General features: G+C 42.5%; 1 protein-coding gene across 1 annotated transcript in view; it reads left to right on the top strand.

Moving 5' to 3' along the window:
• Positions 1-18303, top strand: part of EMB (embigin) — a 41431-nt gene extending 23128 nt beyond the window's left edge. The window contains exons 4-10 of the mRNA XM_054986117.1: positions 3074-3263; positions 6816-6904; positions 12732-12859; positions 13280-13565; positions 15053-15086; positions 15613-15688; positions 16102-18303. Of these exons, the coding sequence (XP_054842092.1) occupies positions 3074-3263; positions 6816-6904; positions 12732-12859; positions 13280-13565; positions 15053-15086; positions 15613-15670 (785 nt within the window). The 3' untranslated portion in view covers positions 15671-15688; positions 16102-18303. The remainder of the gene's footprint in view (positions 1-3073; positions 3264-6815; positions 6905-12731; positions 12860-13279; positions 13566-15052; positions 15087-15612; positions 15689-16101) is intronic.
• The last annotated feature ends 4300 nt before the right edge of the window (positions 18304-22603 follow it).

Genomic DNA, 22603 nt, shown 5'->3' with positions numbered 1-22603 from the left:
AGAGGATGAAATTACTCGTTTGGGTTCCTAATTGCTAAAAAGGACAAGGCTGTTTGTTTTCTTTCTCCGATCAGAAACTTAACTGCTGATACAAAAGAAGGCATGTTCTAAAGCCAGTGACATATGAAAGACGTGTGTGCCTGTTATTTGGTACATTTATTCCTGTGTTGTTCTACAGACATTGTACTGCAGCTCTGGTATAGTTGTAGTTTGAGTCCTTATATACAGAAGTCCTTGCAAAAATAATAACAGAGGGGCGTCTGAGTTTGTTTGTTTTATAGAGGTGAAGCATTTGTGGAAAATATTAAATAATCTTTTCAATACATGGACAGATCCAGCTGAAAAACTATTTTAACATTTAAAAAATGTAGTTCTAGGTCATTTGACATTTATTGCTTCATTTATACCCAAATTATTGAGAGTTGCCTTGTTCTGTTAATATACTGGTAAATGCTTGAATTCAGTGGTAGCTGGTGCCTTCCCAGATGGTGGTGTACCAAGTTCTACTAAAGCCCTACCCAGCTATCTGGCCCTGTTAAGCAGAAACCAAAAACAGTGCAGTAGTAAAGATTATTAGGGGGGTTCACACACACCCCAAACCCTGGGTAATCTGGCTCTGGGTTTCAGGGATAAAAAAAAAAATCTGGTATCCTTGAAATCCCAGTCAGATGCTCTGATTTGGGTTAAAGAATCCCAGATTTAACTGGTCATTATTTCCTATTGGGAAAAATGTCTGAGGGGGTCATTTTTTAAGCAAAAGCCACCAAATTTTCAGGGAAAATTTCATGACTGTCCACTAAAGATCCCCCAACAAGTCCCTGAACAAGCTGCCATTCACCACTCTCCGCAACTTGTCCCCCCCACCCTTGCTTGGGTTTCTCTGGTTCAACATTAACTCCACTGCAGGCTTAGTCAACAAAGCCCAACAGAACCAAACTGCAGCAAGAGTGCCAGTGTCAAACCTGAGAATCCCAATGTTGAATCAGAAAATCCCAATGTCGAACAAGAGAATCCCTAGAACCTCTTTACTGAAGCAAGGCGGGGGGGGGGGTTGTCGAGCCATGGAGTTTAAAATGTGGCTGGGCATGGAAGTGGTGGCTTGAAGGGCTCTTTTGGAGCTCAGGCGGGGGGGGGGCAGAATGAGATGGGAATCCACTCTGCCTGCTACATCCTCCTCCGGCCCACCAGCCTCATGTCGCTGTCATGCAGCAGCTTGGAGCTTGGCTATATTTGCATCTCTGCCTTCTCATCCTGAGATGCTCAACTGTGCTGTGGCTGCCTGCGGCCATATAATTCAGCCCAGCAGAGTCTGATTGCCTGGATCAGATCTGGGGTTCCTCCTAGGGAACCAGCATAGCTGGGTTATACCAGATTAAATCCATCCATCAGTCGCTGCCTCTTTTCCTTTCTTTGCATTGCCTGACAGTGAAATCCTGAAAAGACTTTCCTGCTGGTAAATCTCATTCAATTTTGCTTAGGAGTGTTCTGAATAGATCTACCCAAGATTGCTCTCAAAGAGAGCTAGGTGAAGACGGGCAGGTTCACACTATTAACAGTTGAAAGAAATGGCTGTTCTCTGATTGATTGCATCTGTAGTTGCAACTACATTCACTTTGTGGCCATTTGCACCACGTTTGATGCGGTTGGGAGGAGGTTTTGTCTCTGCTTTCTCCCAGCATCTTAGTGCACTTGTGCACCTCCAAGGGTTTCCCTGACTTTTCCTCTTAATTCCTCTAATTTTCCTAATTTGTAACAAAGTGTTGGGAAAGATCACAGGAAAGCCTAGATGACTGCTGTGTAAGTTGGAAAATTCAGATTTCCCAGTCCTGCCCAAATGGCAGCCATTTTCCCCATAGCAGCCATTTCTTCAACTAGTCAACAGGAGGTCTTTTAAAATTGGCAACTAAATAACTTTATAGCAATATAATATGTGTAACTGGTTCTCTGAATTCCAAGCTTTCTTTTTTTTTTAAAGCAAGTCTCTGGCACCTTTCATTGTAGAGGTATAAAGGGGAGTGCCTATCTTTGCAACAAAAGGGGGTACAGACGTACTTTCTTAGAAAGTGAAAGCTGCAAATTCAGAGAACCTGTAAACATATTGTTATAATGTTGTATCAATATAATGATATTCCGTTACCAGTTTAAAAAAGAAAACCTGAAAAGGCCGGGGAGGGGGACAGAGAATAGCATCTGCCAGGGGACAGGACAGGGGAACTGTGGGGACACCTGCTGTGTGAATGTCCCATTGCTACTGTACTGTAATGGCAGTCACAGCAGCACTGGGGAAGCTACACACATTCCACCATGTGGAAAACAGCTGAAGAGCCTTGCAGATTATGGGCAGATCAGATTTCATACAGCAAATCAGAAGAGTATGTGCTCACATGCACTTTAAGATTTGCACTCAGACCATGTGCAGGTGGCCTCAGAACTAAACTCAAAAAGTTGCATCTCCCAAGTGGGGGGAGGAGGAAGGAAGGTCCTTGAGGCTTTGCTAAGCTATTTTAAAGGTCAAACTAGATTTTTTAAAAAAAACGGAAGGGAGATTTCTGTTCTTCCCAGATGGGAGGGAGTGCAGAAGGCAGGAGGCTGGTTTGTCAACAATTTTCAAGGCTGAAACCAGGTTATAAGAATGAGAAAGAAAGGGTTAAAATCACTCCCTGGTACCTGCAAGCTCAGGCAGATAATAGCCTCCTGGGATCCTGCAAGCCAGCTGTCTTTCAAGGAGGGGCTATGGCTCCGCATTTAGGTCCAGCCCCTGGTATGCCTAGTATGTCCGTGATGCAGAAAACCTCTGCCTGAGGCTCTGGAGAGCCACTGCCAGCCAAAGTAGATAATACTGACCTTGATAGATCCGTGCTCTGACTTGGTACAAGGAAGCGCCACGCGCAAGGTCACTGCTTGCGCAGTAACTCATTCCAGCAAAGGAGGAATGGGTTGAAGCAGGCTTCTGCGTTTAGGCCAGCATATTTATGCAGCAGTTTGTTTGAAAGTAATAGTTAAACAAGTATCTGAAACATTTTTTTTTTAATTTCCGTTTTCTTAATCAGCTATATCTTTTTTTCCCCAATAGAATTTTCTACTGTGGTGAAAAATATCACATTAGTGGAGCCAACTACCCTTGAACTATCATGCTCCGTAGACATTAACCCTTCATTGGACAAAGCAACAATTGAGGTCATGTGGAGGATGGGTAATACAACAGTCAAAGATGATAACGTCACCAAGGGTGAACACCAAAATATTTGGAGCAGTCAGTATACGTGAGTGGCTGTTAGGATTTGCCTGGTATATTGAAATATGTAGAGACTGAAGTGCAATACAGACACGTGCCTCTGAATCGCCTCATTTTTTATCTGTTGATTATTCAACCGCAGTGATTCTCAGCCAAATGTGCAAAGTGACTCTACTCAAAAGCTGAGAAGGGGTATCTTTGAATCCAACCCACTTGAAATTAATTGAGATAAAGGTGGAACAACAGAAATGTTGGACTGATGTCCAAAATGGCATCATTGTGTCACACACTTTACTCCTGCCCAGAACCAGTAACACATACTCCATGTCCTTACCAATGAGGAAACTCACTGTTATGACATCATTGTGTTGGGGAAGGTGTCCAGGACATGCCACTCTACTGGGCCACCTTCTGCCACTACTCACAGACATCTCCCTCTGGCCTCGGTGTAGAGGGGGTTCCAACACCTTGTTATTCTTCTTCTTGCCAAATCACTAGTTGCTTTTAAAGGTTGTTTGACCAGCTATACCTGTCCTCTGGTGACACTGTCTTCTCATGGGAATTATGCCCCCCCACTGGAGACAGAAAACTGGCCAGTCCTCAACCCAAGCCAGTTGCTACCTTTCTCCAAGTTACAGATGCCAGCCACCCAGCAGGGGATCTCCTACCCTCACCTTTCACAGACACCACGGACCCACTCACCTGGCCAGCGAGGAGGGAGGGGGAACCACCACAGCACACAGAGAAATAGTGTGCATGCATTCTTCAGAGGCCCTGATAACACACTTCTGGTGAAAAACTGGAAGCCAAATTGGCCTCAAAATATTGAAAATGCTAAATTTGGGGCCAATTTTTGTCTTGCAGAGCCCCTGTAGTTTCTGGCTTTCACCTGGAAGTGGTGTCATAGGGGCTTCTTGGGACCATGCACACGAAAAGTGTGTGTGTGAGGAGCCTGAATTGGGGCCCCATACCTGCCTTGTGACCCACCCCCCCATCCTCTGTTTCTGAGGTAAGAGTGGCTGACAACCATATTCCAAGTTGTTTTGGGCAACTGCTGATTGGGTTTTGTGGCAGCAGCTGTTTAAAGGGGCATGCCTTTGAGGCAGCGACCTTTTCCCTACCCCAAGGCAAGCCCCCACTGAGTCTAGGAATCTCTCCATCCCTGGACAATCACAACATGGTGAAAGTGTTACTTCACGTTACAGGCAAGAGTGGGAGAACCCAAGATGGAGTTGCCATCTGTAATGGCACACTCAGAAACAAGCTGCCTCCCCCCAGAGATGACTTTGTTTGTTCAACATATTCATTCAAGAAAAAAAAAACATGAATGAACAGAGCATGGGCTCCAGTTCTGAAAAACACAAGGCCAACAAAACACTCCACACCCGACAATAGCCCTGCAGAGAAGATTAGCACATCAAGCACCAATCCATATGCAAAAGGACCTCCTCAGGATACAGTGAAGCCTCCCGCCATTAGCATTCCACACCCTGGGAAACTCTTACAGAATGACTCAGCTCAACCCCACCCCTCCTGAGTAGATACAAATGACCTACATCTTTTCCACACTGTGACACTGAGAGATCTCTGTCTTTTGGTGCTACACCTCTGAAGATGCCAGCCACAGCTGCTGGCGAAACGTCAGAAACTACAATGCCAAGACCACGGCAATACAGCCCGGAAAACCCCCAACAACCAAAAAAAAAACAGTTCAGGAAAAAATGATCCAAAACTGTCAACATTTTACATATATTGCAATAGGATTAAACCCAATGAGAATGTCAGAGATGCAATTTTAGATTGTATATAAATGTTCAGAAGTTGAGTATTTATTGAAAATATTATAGGTAATAATTCAAGGTACAATAGCATGCATTTTTCTTATTTTCATCTGTTTTTATTATATGTATACACAAACAAAAATGTATAAAGAAATACAAATCATCCCACAACTAGTCATCCAGTGTCCCCCTTCTTAGTCATTATTTTGATCCTGCCATTGTGTCATACCTTTTCACTGAAGACATCTTGTTACTTTCTTCATCAAAGAAAAATTCGACTTATTCAAGAAGAAGAAAAGAGAGATGATGATGCATCTGTTTAAACAGAACATTATATGTTTCTTTAATAAACCTGGATTACCGTTTATTTAACAATTTTGACATCAGGTTGTATTACTTAAGGGAGCAATCCTAAACAGATCTATTTGCAAGTGTGGTGTGATGGAGAGTGCTCTCAAATCATAGCTGACTTATGGTAACCCCTAATGGGGTTTTCATGGCAAGAGGCTAACAGAGGTTGTTTGCCATTGCCTGCCTCTGTAACCCTGGTCTTCCTTGGAGGTCTCCCATCCAATTACTAGCCAAGGCTAGCCCTGCTTAACTTCTGAGATCTGACAAGATCAGACTCATCTGGACAATCCAGGTCAGGGCCTGTTTGCAAGTAAATCCCATTTTATTCAATAGGGCTTGCTCCTAGGAAAGGGTGCTTTAGGACTGCAGCCTTTAGTCTTTTAGGTTTTACTTTTGTAGTTTAAACTAGATATGGGCACAAATCGAAATACGAGTCAAATTTCTTGATGAATCGGGCCAATTTGTGTATCTCAAAAATGTGTTTCACACGGGCTGCGTTTTTCACAAAATCCACAACTTTTGGGGCCTATTCGTTCAGTTTATGAATGCTTTGTGATACCAGTCAGGCTGGCACCAATCCATTGATTCCCTAGGCAACATAGGTCCGGAATGTCTGCAGACCCCAATCTTAGCCCACAAAACCTTGATAGGCAGCTCTTCCTGCCAACCTGAGAGCTGAGCAATGCGGGTCTGCACAAGTTTACCTGGGAACTGTAGTTGGATACTCCTCTCTGTTTCCCTTCTCAGTTTTTTAACAATGGGATGGTGGAGTAGTAACGGCAGCGGCAGCCTTAGCAGCTCCTTCTGCCACTGCTTGCTGCTTGCCAGCTTCCGGAACCCTTCCCTGACTCTCTACATCCCATCCTCCTGCTGCTCTGACATGCCTTCAGACATGCCTTCCCACCCACCCCCAAGCTCCCCGCTCTGCTTGGCTCCACTCTGCTCTGCTTTTCCTTTGAGAACTTGGAGGCGGGTGGGAAGGGCATGTCAAAGCAGCAGGAGGACAGGAAGGGAAAGTCAGCAAAGAGAACCTGAAGAGAGGAAAACTCAAGCAGATCTGCTCCGCTTGTCTTTTCTTCCTGCAGCGGCAGAAAGCAGGAGGCCAGGACGACGGGAGAGAAAAGTCAGCAAAGAGACCCTGAATAGAGCTACTTGGAGGGTGGCTGGAGGAGAGCCTGCTAAAGTCTCCCTGCAAGTTTGGCATGTCTGGGTATGAAGGGGGCTCTTGTAGGACCCCGGGATCTGATGAATCACAAACCTAACAAATCATTTTGCAAAATAGGACAATTTCGTGAAAGTTCATGTTTCGTGTTTTGTGGAATGTGATGAACCACGAAACTCAGGGTTCATTTTTTCCCATTTTGTGCCCATCTCTAGTTTAAACCTGCCTATTATATCCCTGCCTGTATCAGTTATACTGGTATAATTTATTTTATTATTATTTTCAGGGTACACATCAAAAACAGAGACCAATTGGGAACTTACACATGTGTTTTCAAAACTAAAGAAAAATCAGAAGGTAGATTTGATGTGCGAGGTAAGATTTCCTTTATGCTATTATAATGTTTCCTTTATGCTATTATTTATTCATACTACCTTATATGATTAGAGTTCATATTATTAATGTCAATTGACTATTACTCTTACTGGAGCTCAGACAGATAAAAGGATTCTAGAGACAGAATCTAGAAAATAAAATAAACAAGTAGAGCACTTATGCTAAGCAAGAACCATATAAAGGATGAAAATGTTGAGAGTGAGGGGCCTGGGGGTGGTCCTGGATGCTTCCTTGTCTATGGAGGCACAGGTCGCAGCGGTTGTTAGATCCTCTTTCTTCTATCTAAGACAGGCTCGACAACTTGTCCCCTACCTATCGACCCATGACCTTACAACAGTGATCCAGGCAACAGTCACCTCCAGATTAGACTACTGCAACTCACTCTACGCAGGGCTTCCCTTGGGCTTGATCCGGAAACTGCAGCTGGTTCAGAATGCAGCTGCACGGGTGGTTACCAGAGCACCAATCATGGCTCATATAACACCTATCCTCCGTCAGCTGCACTGGTTACCGGTTGAGTACTGGGTCCAGTTCAAGGTTTTGGTGTTGACCTATAAAGCCCTATGCGGACTGGGCCCAGCATACCTTCGGGACCGCCTTTCCCCATATGTTCCCCGGAGGTCGCTTCGATCAGCCACTAAGAACTTGCTGATGGTCCCTGGCCCCAGGGAGGTCCGCCTGGCCTCTACCAGAGCCAGGGCCTTCTCAGTTCTGGCTCCGACCTGGTGGAACTCTCTGTCTGAGGAAACTAGGGCCCGGCAGGATTTATCTTTCCGCCGGGCCTGCAAGACGGAGATGTTCCACCAGGCATTTGGTGGGGGCTAGGCTGTCCTCTCGCTGGCCATACCACTGAAGACCTTCCACCACCCATGCAGGACAATGCTGTATTTTAATATTTTATACCCACCAATTTTAATTGTTTGATATGATGTTTTAATGTTTTTATAATGTTTTTATTGTTTTAAGCTGTTGTTAAACCGCCCTGAGTCCGTCTGATGGGGAGGGCGGTCTAGAAATGCGATTAAATAAATAAAAAATAAAATAATTATTTGTGATATTTTGGTGATGTAGAATTAGGGATGTCCCATTGAAATTAACAAGTCTATGTTGAATTTTTCACTGTGAATATAATGGGGAATACTTTGCCTAATTCTAACTTATTTAATGACGTGCACACACACACACACACACACCAAGTCATATGGTGGTGCCTCATTATGCTACTTCCTGTTCTTCGATTTGTCTTATGGGCAAAGTAAAAACCATGTACCTGTTCTTCTCTGCCTCCATGCAGGAGTACCTCCATGTAAATATCTTTACAGGAGGAGATATGAGAATTCTAATTCAGATATTAACACATCTGGCATCTTTGTTTCAGAGATGGATGGGGAGGCATATGGGCAATAGCTGAAACTGCAGATCTGGAAAACATCTAGAGAGTACATAGGAAAAATAAAATAGCCCTTTTACAGGCTCTGGTTGCAAAGACTTTGTGGTGCAGTGGATGTTTATTTCCATTTGCTTCTTACACTTCTAGCAAGAACCTCAGGGTGGCAGACAGTTTTCCTTCTGTCTCTTCAATGATCTTTTAAGGTAAATTAGGCTGAGTGATAGTGACTTATGGCAAGGTCACCCAGCTGTGCTTCATGGCTCAGTGGACTGACCCAAGGATGCAACTCCATCTTTTGAGGTCACTGATTGCTGTTATGCCCATATATAAAATTGATTGTATTAAAGATGTACAAATCTTGCCTACTGAAAAGTACTTGCTGCTGTGAACTGGCAAAGTAAATGTATAGTTATGGCATTAGGAGGCTACAGCTCATTAGCAATATGTTGTTCCCATTCCTAATTCAAATAATAAGGACATCTGCTTTAGCAGGGTCCAGAGACAGGCTGATCCAGACTAACAATAAGTCTGAAAGGAAGCATGCCGTTCAAAGCAAAGCAAACTGCAAGAGTGATACCCATTTCTCATAAAGATGTGTACCAACATGTGCTTTATAGCATGCATGATCCCATGGGTTCGAAGGAGCCCAGAACGGGCACCTTCATGCTCACAGCCAAACTAAACAAGACTTCCCCAATGTCCAATACCCACCAAATTTGCAGGTGATATAGTCCTCACTGTTCTCTAAAGACCCCCCCCCCAAGTTTCAGAGAGATTGAACCCCAGGAAAGGCATGATCCATGCCCCCCCTTTCCTGTGATTTTCACAGTGGCAAAACCTGGAGTGTCTGCTGGAAGCTACTTTGAGGGGCTGGCCCTTTTCCTGGCTGGATGGGCCAGAGTGGGAGCTCTCTAGTTCACAAGGACAGCTGCCAATCAAGCATGGAGGCCTCATATGGGGCAATCAAAAGACTGCCACCGTTGCCTGAGCGATGGATTGAATGGCACAAAGTGTCTGGCTTCCCGAACCAGGAACAGAACAATAGGAAAAAGTCGTGTTTCGTAATACCGCAGCCCTATAGAACGTGTGGTTCTTTGCAAACGAACCAGCCGTTTCATCTGGAATTTTGTTCCATGTTTCGTTTCATGCCCATCTCTAGTTAATACCAAAGCAAATGCATAATGAATATCAGTGGAATCCTAAACAGAATTTCTCCAGTCTAAGCCCATTGAAGTCAGTCTGCTTAGGATTGCACTGCAAATTAATTATATGAAAATAAATCCACACCCACCAATGTGTGTGTCTTTATCACCTTCTTTCATTTATGACTGTCTAAATAGTCATAGAAAGAAGTGGATCGATGTGGAAGACTTATAAGCTAATTTCCAGTGGTCTCCAGGAAGCTTACAGATCTTTGCTTTAGCAATTGATCTTTTTCAGCGCTGGATGCAGTGGTACCATTGGGCCACTGCCATTTCCCTCTGCCCCCTGATTTGCCACACTACCCTCGAAGAAGCCATCTATCCCCCTCAGCAGCCATCCAAGCTACTTCCTCCTTAGCAGTAGTAAAAGGAGGAGTTATGTGGCACAGGCTGTGCACGTGCAGCGTGACACCATGGGAGATAGGAGGGCCTTTCAGAGAACCCAGTCCAGCTACCATTGCAGCAGAGCAAACCCAGAATACAGAGAAAGGATGCTGTGACAGTAGCACAAAGCTTCCCCTCTTCTTTCTTCTGGGAGGAAGTATCCTGTGCTGCTTGTTGCAGAGTTGCCACCCAGGCATGAGTAGAGGTAAAGAGTGGGTGTCTTGTTCAAAGGGCCATAGTCTACTTCCATTTATTTTGATGAGGTGTTGGCCTGTTCTCTGAAGGCCAGGGCAAATCTTATTGACGACAGTGGTGTCAAGAACAGGTCTATGTCCATTGATTTTAGTGAGGGGTAGACCTCTGCCCTCAAGGCAGGTCTTCTTCTATATCAGCAGATGGTATACCCATTCTCCGGAGGCTACGGTTAATCCATTTGGTGACAATGGTGTTGGAAGATCAGATTTATGTCTTTTGTCCTTTGTGAGTAGACCTATTCTGGAGAGGCAGACCTGCCTCCTTTGTCAGTGGATAGCAGGCCTGTTCTCTGGAGGTCAGGTCTACCCCTGCTTTTGCCTTGGGGTGAGTCAGAAATCAGCAATGGTGATTAGGAGCTGCTCTGCTTCTGCTTGCTCATTTGCCCGCCTGCTCCACTTGCTTCTTGTACCTACCCTCGGTGTGTGTTTCAGCACCAGGTGGATGAGGACTGTTATCTTGACAAGGGCACTCAAATCCAAGAATAAACCCTGACCTGGGCCAAAGCACAGCAATATGGGAGCAAAACAGATGGATCTGCTTCGGGAAGGACGTGCTTCTCCCTTGCCCCAACTGCCTAGCCTGCTTCTCCATCTCATATTTTGAGCAGCAAAAAACCATGCAATTTAAAGAGTAAAATTTAATTACAATACTGAACCATGACAAAGATCCTGCTCTGCTGATGAACGTTATTTCAGATTGAAAAAGTGGTGACACTAATCAGATGACATTTTTATTTCATGGTTTATTTGCTCAGCTCTAATCTATCAGTGAGATTTGGGGCGTATGTTGAACCGCGCTCTACTTTTCACAAGGCCGAGCGTTGCATTTACAGGAGTGACACAAATGCAACAAGGAAGCACCAGACGGATCGCTTGCTGGCCTGCCTGAGATTTTTGCCTTGTTTATACATTCATCCAGCAGTGGTGCTGTAATATCCTGGTGGAGGACCAACATGTCTCCTCCACCAGGGCCAGACTTGCAGATAGCCCCCAAGGTACAACACAACTTCCATATGAATGTCCGATGACATGCAGGCCTGGTTTGTATGATTCTTCACCCCTTTTTTGGAAGGGGCAGTATTCTGCAATGCAAACTTATACATTATTGATTCCTATGTAAAGGATGAATCACACTGGTGTTTAACTGCATAGGGGACAAGAGGGGTTCATCCTACTTCTCTACCATGCTATTGTTGTGCTGCCCACGGCTGAACTTACATACAAAGGGATGTCCCATTACAAAATTCTGGCATGTATCCTACCTCAAGCTGAAGGACGTTTCTCCAGTTTAAGATGCCTTTCTCCAATGCAAGTGGCTCTTCCTTCTGCAGAATAGCCAATTAAGGAGGAGGGAGTCTCCTTAGTCTGCAGGAAGGCTTCAAACGCTGCTCAGTGGAGTGGTACATGCCACTGTGTCCCCAGTCTTGGCAAAAGTGGATGGAAAAACAATGGCTTGTATCCTAGAAAGCCTGTGGAAGGTCCACAGATCTTTGGTGCATTTGCAGGAGTCGACAAACAGTGGAGTGGATCGCAAGGCTGCAGCAAAGAAGGGGAACTTTCCCCTCCTAATTCTAGTCTCCCCTCTGGTGGCTCCTACAACATCAGGAATAATCTTTGCAGGAGTCAAAAGGGACTGAAGAGGGAGAGGAGAACTCCATTTGTGTTTCATAGGATACCAGCTGATATATTTATTCGCATAGACCTTGACTGAAATCCACATGTATATTGATATCAATTATGCTTGCTCAGAAGTTCATCCTGTTGAGTTCAGTAGAAGTTTACTTCTAGATAAATGTGCTTGTAATTACGTGGACGTAATTCAAGTACAGCTGGAAGGCAGCTTATTTCCATGTAAATATAGTTTAGTTGGGAAGAAAGTATATTGTTACTCCACTGCTGTGCATCATGCCACATGTTGCAATCCAGAAAAAGCTATAAATAGCTAAGGATACTATGATATGTTCCTTGAAAATCATCACTACCTGGAACCACCTCCAGACCTCCTTGTGACCCTTAGACCTATCTCTGGCACCATTTTTTACCATGCACATTACATATGTATTAGTTGGGTGCAAATTTCCCCCTATTTCTGCTACCTTAACAGAATTGTGAGGATCATTCATGGCTGTAAATGGGAGAGCTGCTTGAATTTTAGATATTTCTTTTAAATTAATGCTAATTTTATATATACACCAGTCCAGCTAGAAATACATTTTTTTTATTTGATGAACATTAGGAATACTATGTCTGCTCACAAAACAGGGCCCTTAAACTAAATATCTGTATATATATGATACAGGTTGTGTGCGTTTATTACATACTGTGTATGCATATTGTATGCATAGTTTCTGCACTGTTTGATATTTTGTGTCAAATTATTATCTGTATTGGGAATTATGCTTGTTTTCAAATTTCTGTAATTTGTAGCCCCTGTATTGTATCCTGGCCATTACTTGTATTGATTTACACTTGTTTAATCAGTGAGAAAGTCAGACTATAAATAACATAATAAATAAATAAATATTACAGACTTTTGGCTCTGTCAGTTCACAGAAGTTTTCTCTGTTTTCTCTTAGTGCCTGAAGTTGGAGGAAAATCCAAGAGTTTGGTTAGCTATGAAGGTGATTCCGTGGTCATGACATGTAACAGTGGCAAATATGTTCCCTTTGACTGGGTCTGGTACACAATGAATGGAAGTGAACAGGTACGTTTTGGCATGACTGATCAAGTGAAAAGCAGTGATCTAAAACACGTTGCACTCTCAATGCTCAACCACAGTGGTTTGCGACTGGATTTCCCTGTTTTACCAGGAAAAGCCACTTGCAAATTACTGCTGTAGTGCATTAAGTTTGCATTATCCAATGACGTATGAAAGGAGTCGGTAATATTCTCGTATGGATGGAGCCATTTGAATCAACTTGCACAAGTTTCATCTTACTATTTTTTAGTGGATCCTGCTATTCCGCTATGTTGTTCATACATCAAGATCAGAGAACAAGCATCCTCCATGAATATGAGTTATGATCTCACTTTAGACAGATGCTAAATTTCTAATGATACATGAGCATGTTAAAATGGATTGTGATCACCCTGATAAAGTTTTAAACTTTTTTCCCCCCATCAGGCTGTTATTAATGATACTCTGAGACCAGAGAAATACCACGTCTCCAAGAAAAATCTCAATATAACAAAACTGAAGGTGCTGAATCTCACTGAGAAAGATGGAGGAGTTTACTGGTGTGAAGCTGTATTTTTGCAACTCGGTGAAAGCAGAGGAAACGCGTCCCTTAAAGTTCTGACTTACCTGGTACCTCTGAAACCATTTCTTGCAATAGCTGCTGAAGTTATTATTTTAGTAGCTATTATTTTCATCTATGAAATATACACCAAAAAGAAAGAACCTCAAGCTGGTAAGATATGGAAGAAGTATATTTTGTAGTATATTGTTTTGATGCTTAAAACATTCATTTGATGTTAGCTTGTGGGTCAGTTGAAGGTTCCGTTTCTCATGCATAAAGCCCGTCATGACCTATGACCTGCCTGTTTGCAGGATCGCCGATCCCTGTATGTAACCTTATGACAACTACATTTCTCCAACAAGAATTTGCTCCTTTATCCTTCATGGGGGTTGATCATCAGTCAGGGCCACCCATAGGCTTTGGGGGGAAAGAGTTCCTACCTTATGAATATCGGGGGTATTCCAATCTGCTGTATGTCCATAGGCTGAATGAGGCTAAGTTAATCAGGCAGGTTTTCACTGAGGTATGGATCATGTTTGTGGAGACCAGCACATAGTTGGTCAGCCAGCTGCTTCTCTGTCTGATTAATTGTATTTGATTGTAGTTGATTAATTTAATTATATCCTGCTTTTCTCCCCAGTGGGGACCCAAAACATCTTACAATACAGGGGTGGGGGAATACAAGAGAAACAATAGGAGAAGGAGGGAGACTTCAGAGTGAAGAGTGGTCTCTCTCTCTCTCTGTCTGCCATATCTTCCCCTCAGCTCTAAGCTATGGCCCTCAGGCTAAGATTCAAAGGACAGTTATCGATGTATTTATTATTTTCCTTCTCTCATCCTCCAATTTTATCCACAATGGAGACTCAAAGTGGCTCGCAACATTCTCTGCGCCTCCATTTTATCCTCACAACAACAGTGTGAGATAGGCTAGGATGAGAGTACATGACTGGTCCAAGGTCACCCAGCAAACTTCCATGGCAGAGTGAGGATCTCCTAGATCCTAGACAAATACTCTAACCACTTCACCATGCTGCCCTCTTGGATCCTGTCATGCCTGTGGGCATGCTCAGGCCTTAAATACCTGTGAGTGGTAGGCAAACTGTTCAGGCTAACACACCTAGATGTTATTCAGCTGCTGCTAGCCAGCTAGCAGCCTTTTCCCTCTTCTTCCCCTGCCAGAAAAGTTGAGGCTTGTTCTGTAGGTTGTTTTTAGAATTTCAATGTTTTCTCCTTTGAGTTGTAGATGAGAGAAAGGAGGTGTAAAAATGGACACATAAATATATGTGTTCAAAAGAGTAAGATCCCAATGCTATTTCTGCCTGTGAACGTATGAACTGGTCTGAGTCAAATCATCAAGCCCGGTTTGGTCTGCTTTCTCAAGGGCTATATGATTTCTTAACCAGAGAGTTTCAGGAATAAAACTTAAGTCCTCCTGCATGCGCTCTGCTACCTAACTTACTTTGTCAAACCACTGGTCCATCTCATTCAGTATTGTCTACTTTGTCAGCACCTGTCAGTAGATAAAGGTCTTTCCAAATAACTATTTTTTTATCTAGATCCTAGTGCAGCCGTTCTTAGGAATATGTTAATGCTATTATTGAGACTATCATATTAAATAAAATAGCATAGTGAGCACAATATTTTCTTTTATCTCGCAGAAGGTGAAAAAGAATTTGAACAAACTGAGCAACTGTAAGTCCTAATTTTATTCTATATTGTTACAGAAAGTGTTATATGATGCTTAAATGATACAGGGTAAAATTTGCATTAAAATCCAAGCAAGTTTTGCCATTGAATTCATTTGACATTGACTTGCAGCCATTCACACTAGCTCATTGAGGGTGGGGTGGGGGAATGCTGTGTTCTTGATATGTGCCCTTGGAAAGTATAGATTCCAAATTGTTTAAATTCTTTTTTTCTAATGACCATGGTTCTCAGATAAACGGCAATTGGCGGTCTGAAGACTGGTCATACATGCTTGTTTAGCAGACGACAGTGGGATAGAGTGGTAACTGGTGTGTGTGTGAATGAGCTATGCAAGATCATGGAGATAGAGTTTATGTCACAACAAATACAACAGTTTTTCAGTGAAGGTCATTTGCACATTCATCTGCCAGTACACAGTAGTCAAGTGTAGAGAAGTCAAGTGATGTAAATGCATAACGAATAGCATTGTCCCTTTGTAAAGTGTTGAATATAACGCTATGTCTCCTTACAGAAAATCTGAGGACAGCAATGGTGTGGAAAACAGTACTACTAGACACAGAAAAGTTTAAGTCCCTTGTGAAAAGATGGTAAGTCCAGGGTATTTTTGAGGACTTCTAGGACTTCTGCAAATAAAAAGGGAAAGAACAGTAAAATCCTAAGCAGACTTACTCAAGTCTAAGCCCATTGATTTCAGTGAGCTTGGACTGGAGTAACTCTGCTTAGGATTTCACTGCAAGTTTTGTTCTCCATCAGGATCATTTCTTTCCACTGCAGTTTTGAAACCTATTCAGTGGGCCAGCTGGAGTGTGCAACAAGTAACACACCAATCTGAACGCAGCCCACTAACCTTGCATTGTGACCCTCCAACGTTTTGTTCAAGTTTTAATGATTTCTTGGAACTGTGGGGATGTCTTTTAAAAGATTGGCATAAATCATTGAAAAGAATTTTTTCAGAGTTGTTCGTACTTCTCAAAAATACATATCTTTTCATTTAATTCAGGCAGGACAAATGAAACAGATACATTGTATAAGAAAACTACAGGAAAGTGTATACAGCGGAGCTACAGATAATTGGCATCTGGTTACAGCCTTTTTAGATGTGTTAGAAAAAATAATATTGCTTAGAAAATGCCTTTTCAGTAATAAATGTATTAAGATGATGCTAACCCACATACATCATCACACAAGTACTGTTTGCTTGTTTGGTTAAACTCAGTTACACCAAACTCAGCCTTTTTGGCTACCGTTAGCCTCAATCTGCAGCCATTAATCGAACATTTATAATATTGTGCTTTTTGTATATGAGATCAGGCAATAAATGAAGAACTTAAGCCAGATCCCCAGTTTCTATTGTGTAGAAGAAGCAGTACATTGTGAGAATAATCTGCATCAGCCATGACTCAGAAGAAAAAGAAGCACTGTATGATAATATCATTGGGAATGTGTATGCTGCTATTTAGTTCCTACAAGCTAGAGCAAATCTATAAAAGAAAAGTCTGATGAGCCATATTCTTCCACTGAGAAACTGTTGTATAAATCGAGAATATCTCTTAGAATCTCAATAATCTCTTCTATCTTTTTATATAAATAAGGTGTAGCTGGTTAAGGCATGGGGGATCCATGATCAGGTGGAGAAGAGGGCTGATTTCATTTAGGGCTCTGATACTGGTCTAGAAGAGTGGATATACCATTCTTCCTGGACCACGTAACAAGATAGATGGCCTTTTCCTATACTGCTTTCACCAAATAAGATAAAAAACAAATGATCAGTATTTTTCCTTACTGGAGCTTGTAGCAACTTTGGACAGGATTGTTCCCTTTACTAGTCCTGAACCAGCAATCAAACTAGGCTGTTTAAGAAGAGCCCTGTGGGATCTGACAGGGGAACATCTAGTCTAGCATTCTGTTTCACACAGTGGCTACCAGTTACGCTGGAAGGCCAACAAGCAGGAAACAGAAAAGAGCAAGAGTCCAGTAACACCTATAAGACTAACTAAATTTGTGGTAGGGTATGAGCTTTCATGAGTCACAGCTCACTTCTTCTAAATGAATGAGCTGTGACTCAGGAACGTTCATACCCTACCACAAATTTTGTTAGTCTTATAGATGCTACTGGACACTTGCTCTTTTCTACTGCTACAGACAGACTAACACAACTGCCCGTCTTGATCTAAAAAGGAAATAGAATTCAGGATGTTCCTGTTTTCCTATGGTTGTGCTGGGATTGGCAGTAGAGGCAGTTAGAATTCTGTGGTTTATTACTGCTAAGGAGATGAAATGGGAGACAGGAGGGCAGACCTTTCATTTTTCCATTGAGTTCATTGGGAGTTTTTTCTCTCAGTGAAAAAGACTTAGGGTCACCTATTTTGTCAGTCATGTTGTCACGGGGGAAAGCCCTAGTCTGAGGCACTCGGGATCTCAAATAAATCCTGCCCTCCACAATGTCCAAGCATTTTCCAATTTGGGAACTCACTCTAATGTAGTCACACAACAACAGAAAGTTTATACTGGTGTATTTTTAGTGTCACGCCTCTAAAATACCCTTGCACTAATGGATCTTGAATGAACATCAGTGCAAGGGAATTAACTGGAGATGTTATAGCCCTCTGGAACACTGAATTACACTATAATTCTCTTCCAGTTAAATCAATGATGCTTTTCACTTGGGCTAGATTATCATCACTATTCTGGAAATGATCCACAACTATCCATTCCACTGTATTTTTTTCAGTATACCTGTTTAGATCTAAGATAAGCCCAGAGAAATCTGGAGACTTGAGTGAAGGAAGAGCTAAAGAACGAATTGCTTAAACCTTATATAATTGCAGTCTGGGTGCAGAGTCAATACTTCTAGATCATGAAAAAGGGAAAACATATTCAAAGCAAATATGATGCTAATAAGCCATTTTTTCACTAAGTGGAAACTGTGTCTCATAATACTATTATGGCTGCCACAGGTCTTCTGACCTTCTGTATAACAATCTCATATCTAGTTTTGCTGACCATTAAATGATAATTGTACGTGCTGAAAAGTTTTCTGTATTTGATGCCTTAAAACTCAAGTGATATGAAGGCCATTAAAAATCTGTGTGTGATTTCTGTGCATTAAAGTGTGTATGTGAGAGAGTAAAATAGGAAATGTATTGTAGATGATTCAATAAGACCTTATCACCTGAAAAATAAAGCCATTTTTAAGCATTTACTACTAAGCTTGTTTTTTAAAATTAAATATTATTATATTCATACACTATATCCAACCAAGGGCTCACAGCTTTTATTACAATATGATTAGCACTTAAATCTTTGGAGAGACAGCAACTTCTGCGGATCCCCTCCTACTATGGTTTCCAAACTCCAGGTAGGACCTGGAGATATCTTGGACTCACAATTGATCTCTAGATGATAGTGATTAGTTCCCCTGGAGAAAATGGCAACTTTGGAGGGTGGGCTGTTTGGCATTATACCCTGCTGAGGTCCCCCCCCCCCCCAATTCTGCCTTTCCAAGGCTCCACACACATCCCCAAATCTCCAGGAATTTTCCAACCTGGAGTTGTCACCCTACCCCTTAAAGATCCCCACTTTGTTCCTGAGGACCTACTGATGCCCAGGAACAAATCTTCAGGGGGCTCAATGGATGGCAGCAGGAGGGGGAAGCAAGAAACACCATCCCATAAAGTCCATGGATGGTCGGGTACCGCCTCCCACACTAAAACCAACACAACAAAAGTGTAACAAAACTGAGCCAACAAGAAACGTGCCGCAAAATCTTCTTTTCTGGAAACTTCTTTTCTGGAGGTGGATGTTCTAATAGGGAGGGCTCCGATTAAATTAAATTCTATCACAAGGCTCCCTTACTTGGTTAGTATGAGGATAAAATGGAGGAACAGAGAATAACGTACGTTGCCCTGAGCTTGGAAAAATGGGGGGATAAAAATAGCCGATAAGAAACTGAAATGAAGTACTGCCTATATGTTTGACAAATGTTGGGGATGGCTGAATATGTAGCTCTGTTAGGAATCTTTAGCAGTTCCTTGGAGTGGAGGTGGAAGGGGTTTGGGCTCCGCCCACTTTCCTGCAGGTCCCACAACTGACTGGTGAGATTGCCAGTTCTTTACCAGGACTATACACTAGGATGAGAATCACAGGAGTGCCAGTCTCCAGATGGGTTCTGGAGATCTCCCAGAATTACAATGGTTCCCTTGGAGAAAATGACTGCTTCGTAGTGTGGACTCTATAGCATTATACCCTATTGAGGTCCCTCCCCAGCCTTCATCCCCAAATCTCCAGGAATTTCCCAACCTGGAGATGGCAACCCTACCACTTCATCTGAATAAATTCCCCCAAACAAGTTTCCTTTTCTTTACAAAATCATTCAAATGAAATCAAGTGAGATCCATGTTATTAAATAAAATCACAGATAAAATTATTTGGCTGCAGAAATCTTACTGCGTAGAACACACAATAATTATGTACAGTTCAGCCCTGTGTGCATTAAAATTCCAGCTGCACAAAAAGGTAAGAGAAGCCAAAGCAATTTTGGGAAGCTCGGCAGCCTCTAATGAAGTGGAAATTGCCAAGATGGCCTTGGAGGAAAAAATGAAGACCAAAGGAGAAAAGGCATAAAACTTGGTCGGCAAGCTGTTTGCATTATGGAATGGGTAGCTGCTGATTGTCTCGGAGGCAGGAGAAAATCAATACCCTGTTTGACTGGTTTTTAATAAAGCAGAAGGAAATAGGTTTAATGATTTACAGCTAATAAGCCCAAGTTTAAAACTTGTGGTAAAGGCCATATTGGAAAGGTGGATAAAATATCAGGATAAATACTGATTTATGCAATTTTACCTGGTCAACAGGATGATTGTTAACAGCATCTTGCTTTTGCAGGGACCACAACTTTAGGAAATATCAAGCATTCCTTTTCTTTTGCAGAAAATCAAGTAACAGTCATATTGTTGAGAAGCATGTGTATATTTTTGAGTGCACATTTGCATTTTTCTCTTGGTGAATGTTTTTAAAACAGGGTTGGATCCTACCAGCATTTTCACTGGTGAAGGAAGGAAAAGAATACCCTTTTAACCACTGAAAAGGTTACACGATGGATCATAAGAGCCTTGTGTAGAAAATTCAAGTGGGATGGAAACTGTAATGAGGAGAGGAACTGGGTAAATCAAATGGAAAACCTGATAGTATCCACTCCACAGCATCTTATGAGAATTCTTTGTAGACTCTGCAATGTTTTTTTGAAAAGCCCATGGATAGCTTAGCCTAGACAAATTAAGTTTTAAAGAAAAATTTTTCTTATATATGTATATTTCAAGATGCCAAATATATAGTTCAGGGTGTCACACTTCATGCAAAAGTTTTGATTTGCTACTTCCAAGTTTCCAACATTATCCAAGGACAATTACATCAACCATATTGTCCTAGCATCAGCTTCTCCCTTAGTAGGAATCTAGATTTAGGTCTTTCAAATAGCTGTAATGCTGGCTGAAATTTCTAATGTTTCAGAGGCTGAGTTGCTTCAAAATAGGTGCAGAACATGTAGTTGCCCTTTAGCAAATGAACCATATCCTGGCTACAATATGTGGAGTTATCCTATGGATTGCAACTATCACCATTATAAGTCTCCACATTATTTCCTGGTATTTATCACATGAAGTGTGTAGACTGGTTTCGATGGAAGCATTTCCTCCATTCCCCAAAAAAGCTTCCTGGGGACAGAATTGTAAAGCTTCAGTGCCACAACCAAGAAGGCCCTTTCCTGGGCTTCCACCCACCTACCCTCAGATGGCAGAGGAACCTGAAACGGGGGCTCTGAAGATGATGGGAGTGGTTGGGTAGGTTCATATGGGAGTAGCAGTCCTTAAGGTACACTGGAGTCAAGCCATATAGAACTATAATATCTTAAACCTTGGTTGGGGGGAAGACAGGCAGCCATATCCTGCCTGACTTTTTCCTAACCAGAGCTTAAAACGATGTTTGGGGGGAGGTGGGTTAATTGCGGAAATGACATGGGAGGAAACCCCCTTCCTCCCTGTTGCAGACCCAGTTCGAATCAGGCCTTCCATTTTGAGGGTTGCATTATACATCTGAAATCCCAACCAAGGAACTCCAGTGCCAGATAGGTTTTGACCCAAATTCATAAATGCAATCCATGGTGTGGCAGCTGTTCAACATATTCCTAGAGATCCCCATATATGAAAGCAAATCAAAGAATCTGGGGGGTTTGTATTGGTCTGATCATACGACTCATTATATAATACTGCCTTTTCACACAGTTTGCATTAAGCCACTGGCTGAACACCAAAATCAGATTTAAAATAATATCTGAAACACGAATTTGTCTCCTGCTGACACTTTACGAAACCAGAGCGTAAGCAGTCAGTTTTCTTTAATCATAGCCTCTTTCCAGTGCCCTTGAGACATTTACCGAGCTTTCAGTGATCATCTCCTGACCGGTAAGCATTTCAATGACCACGCAATGAAAGCAGGGGCTAAGCAGATGAGATTTTCCTTTTGCTTTGCTCCCCCCTGCCAGCATGGTGTTAATTGCATGCAAAAGATTCATGTGATTGCCTACCTCCCATGCGTCTGAATTGTTGTGAAAAGTGTTCCTAGCTACCCAGGAGCTGATCAGGGTTAATCGGTTCCTGGAGAGTGGGAAGACAGCATAAAAGGCACCTTGGTGTGTGTTTGGTATCATGAGTTGTGTCACTAAAGGGAGGGCAAAGTTCTCAGCCATTTAACAGCTAGAGCTCCTTGACTGGCTTGCAACAAATAATTTAGCAGAAGACATTTTCCATCTTTTGCATGAGCGGAATGCTTAGGAGTGCATTCCTGTTTCCAGTTATCTAGTGGCATTGTGTGACATGGAGGATGAGAAATAAGAGCTGTGCTTCATGAGAAGTGGGGAGTGGACTGGATCCACTAGCTTTTTTGCTCTGTCTCAACCAATTCCCCTCCCCCCATTAAGCTTCTCTTCCACATGTGGGTCCCATGATCCCCAGCATAACCTTTTTGATGGTCAAAGGGGACCCCTCCTTCCTTTTTCACCAGCGGAAAAGCTGATTGGATCCAACCCAGTATCTGTTTTCTTTTACTGGATAGCCAAGAGCATGTTAATAGATTCATAGGTCCAGCATCACTTGCTGGGCTGGTCTAGATCTCATCTTCATGTAGTGTTCATTTGCTTGACCAGTCTGCAACCCCCGGTCCCTCTATTTTTAGCACAATGAAGTCTGGATAATATGAACAGAGTCTGAGCATGTTGTTATGCACTCCCCACTTCTTCGAGGGCATTGTTTACCTTGGTTGGGGTTTCATTGGACGAGAGAGCATTGGAGACTGATGGCCTTTTTGTATTTTGTAAATATGACCCCTGCAGCTTGGAAAAGACAGTAGTATGTAAGATTATTTTTCAGCAGTTAAGCTCTTGTATCTGATGGGGGGTGGGAGACAATGGGTCAAAGCATAGGCTGAGATCCCAGCTAGCATTTCTGGGG

This window comes from Eublepharis macularius, chromosome 8 (genome assembly GCF_028583425.1).
Source record: "Eublepharis macularius isolate TG4126 chromosome 8, MPM_Emac_v1.0, whole genome shotgun sequence".
Taxonomy (NCBI): Eukaryota; Metazoa; Chordata; class Lepidosauria; order Squamata; family Eublepharidae; genus Eublepharis; species Eublepharis macularius.
This window is presented reverse-complemented; position numbering and strand designations above follow the sequence as displayed.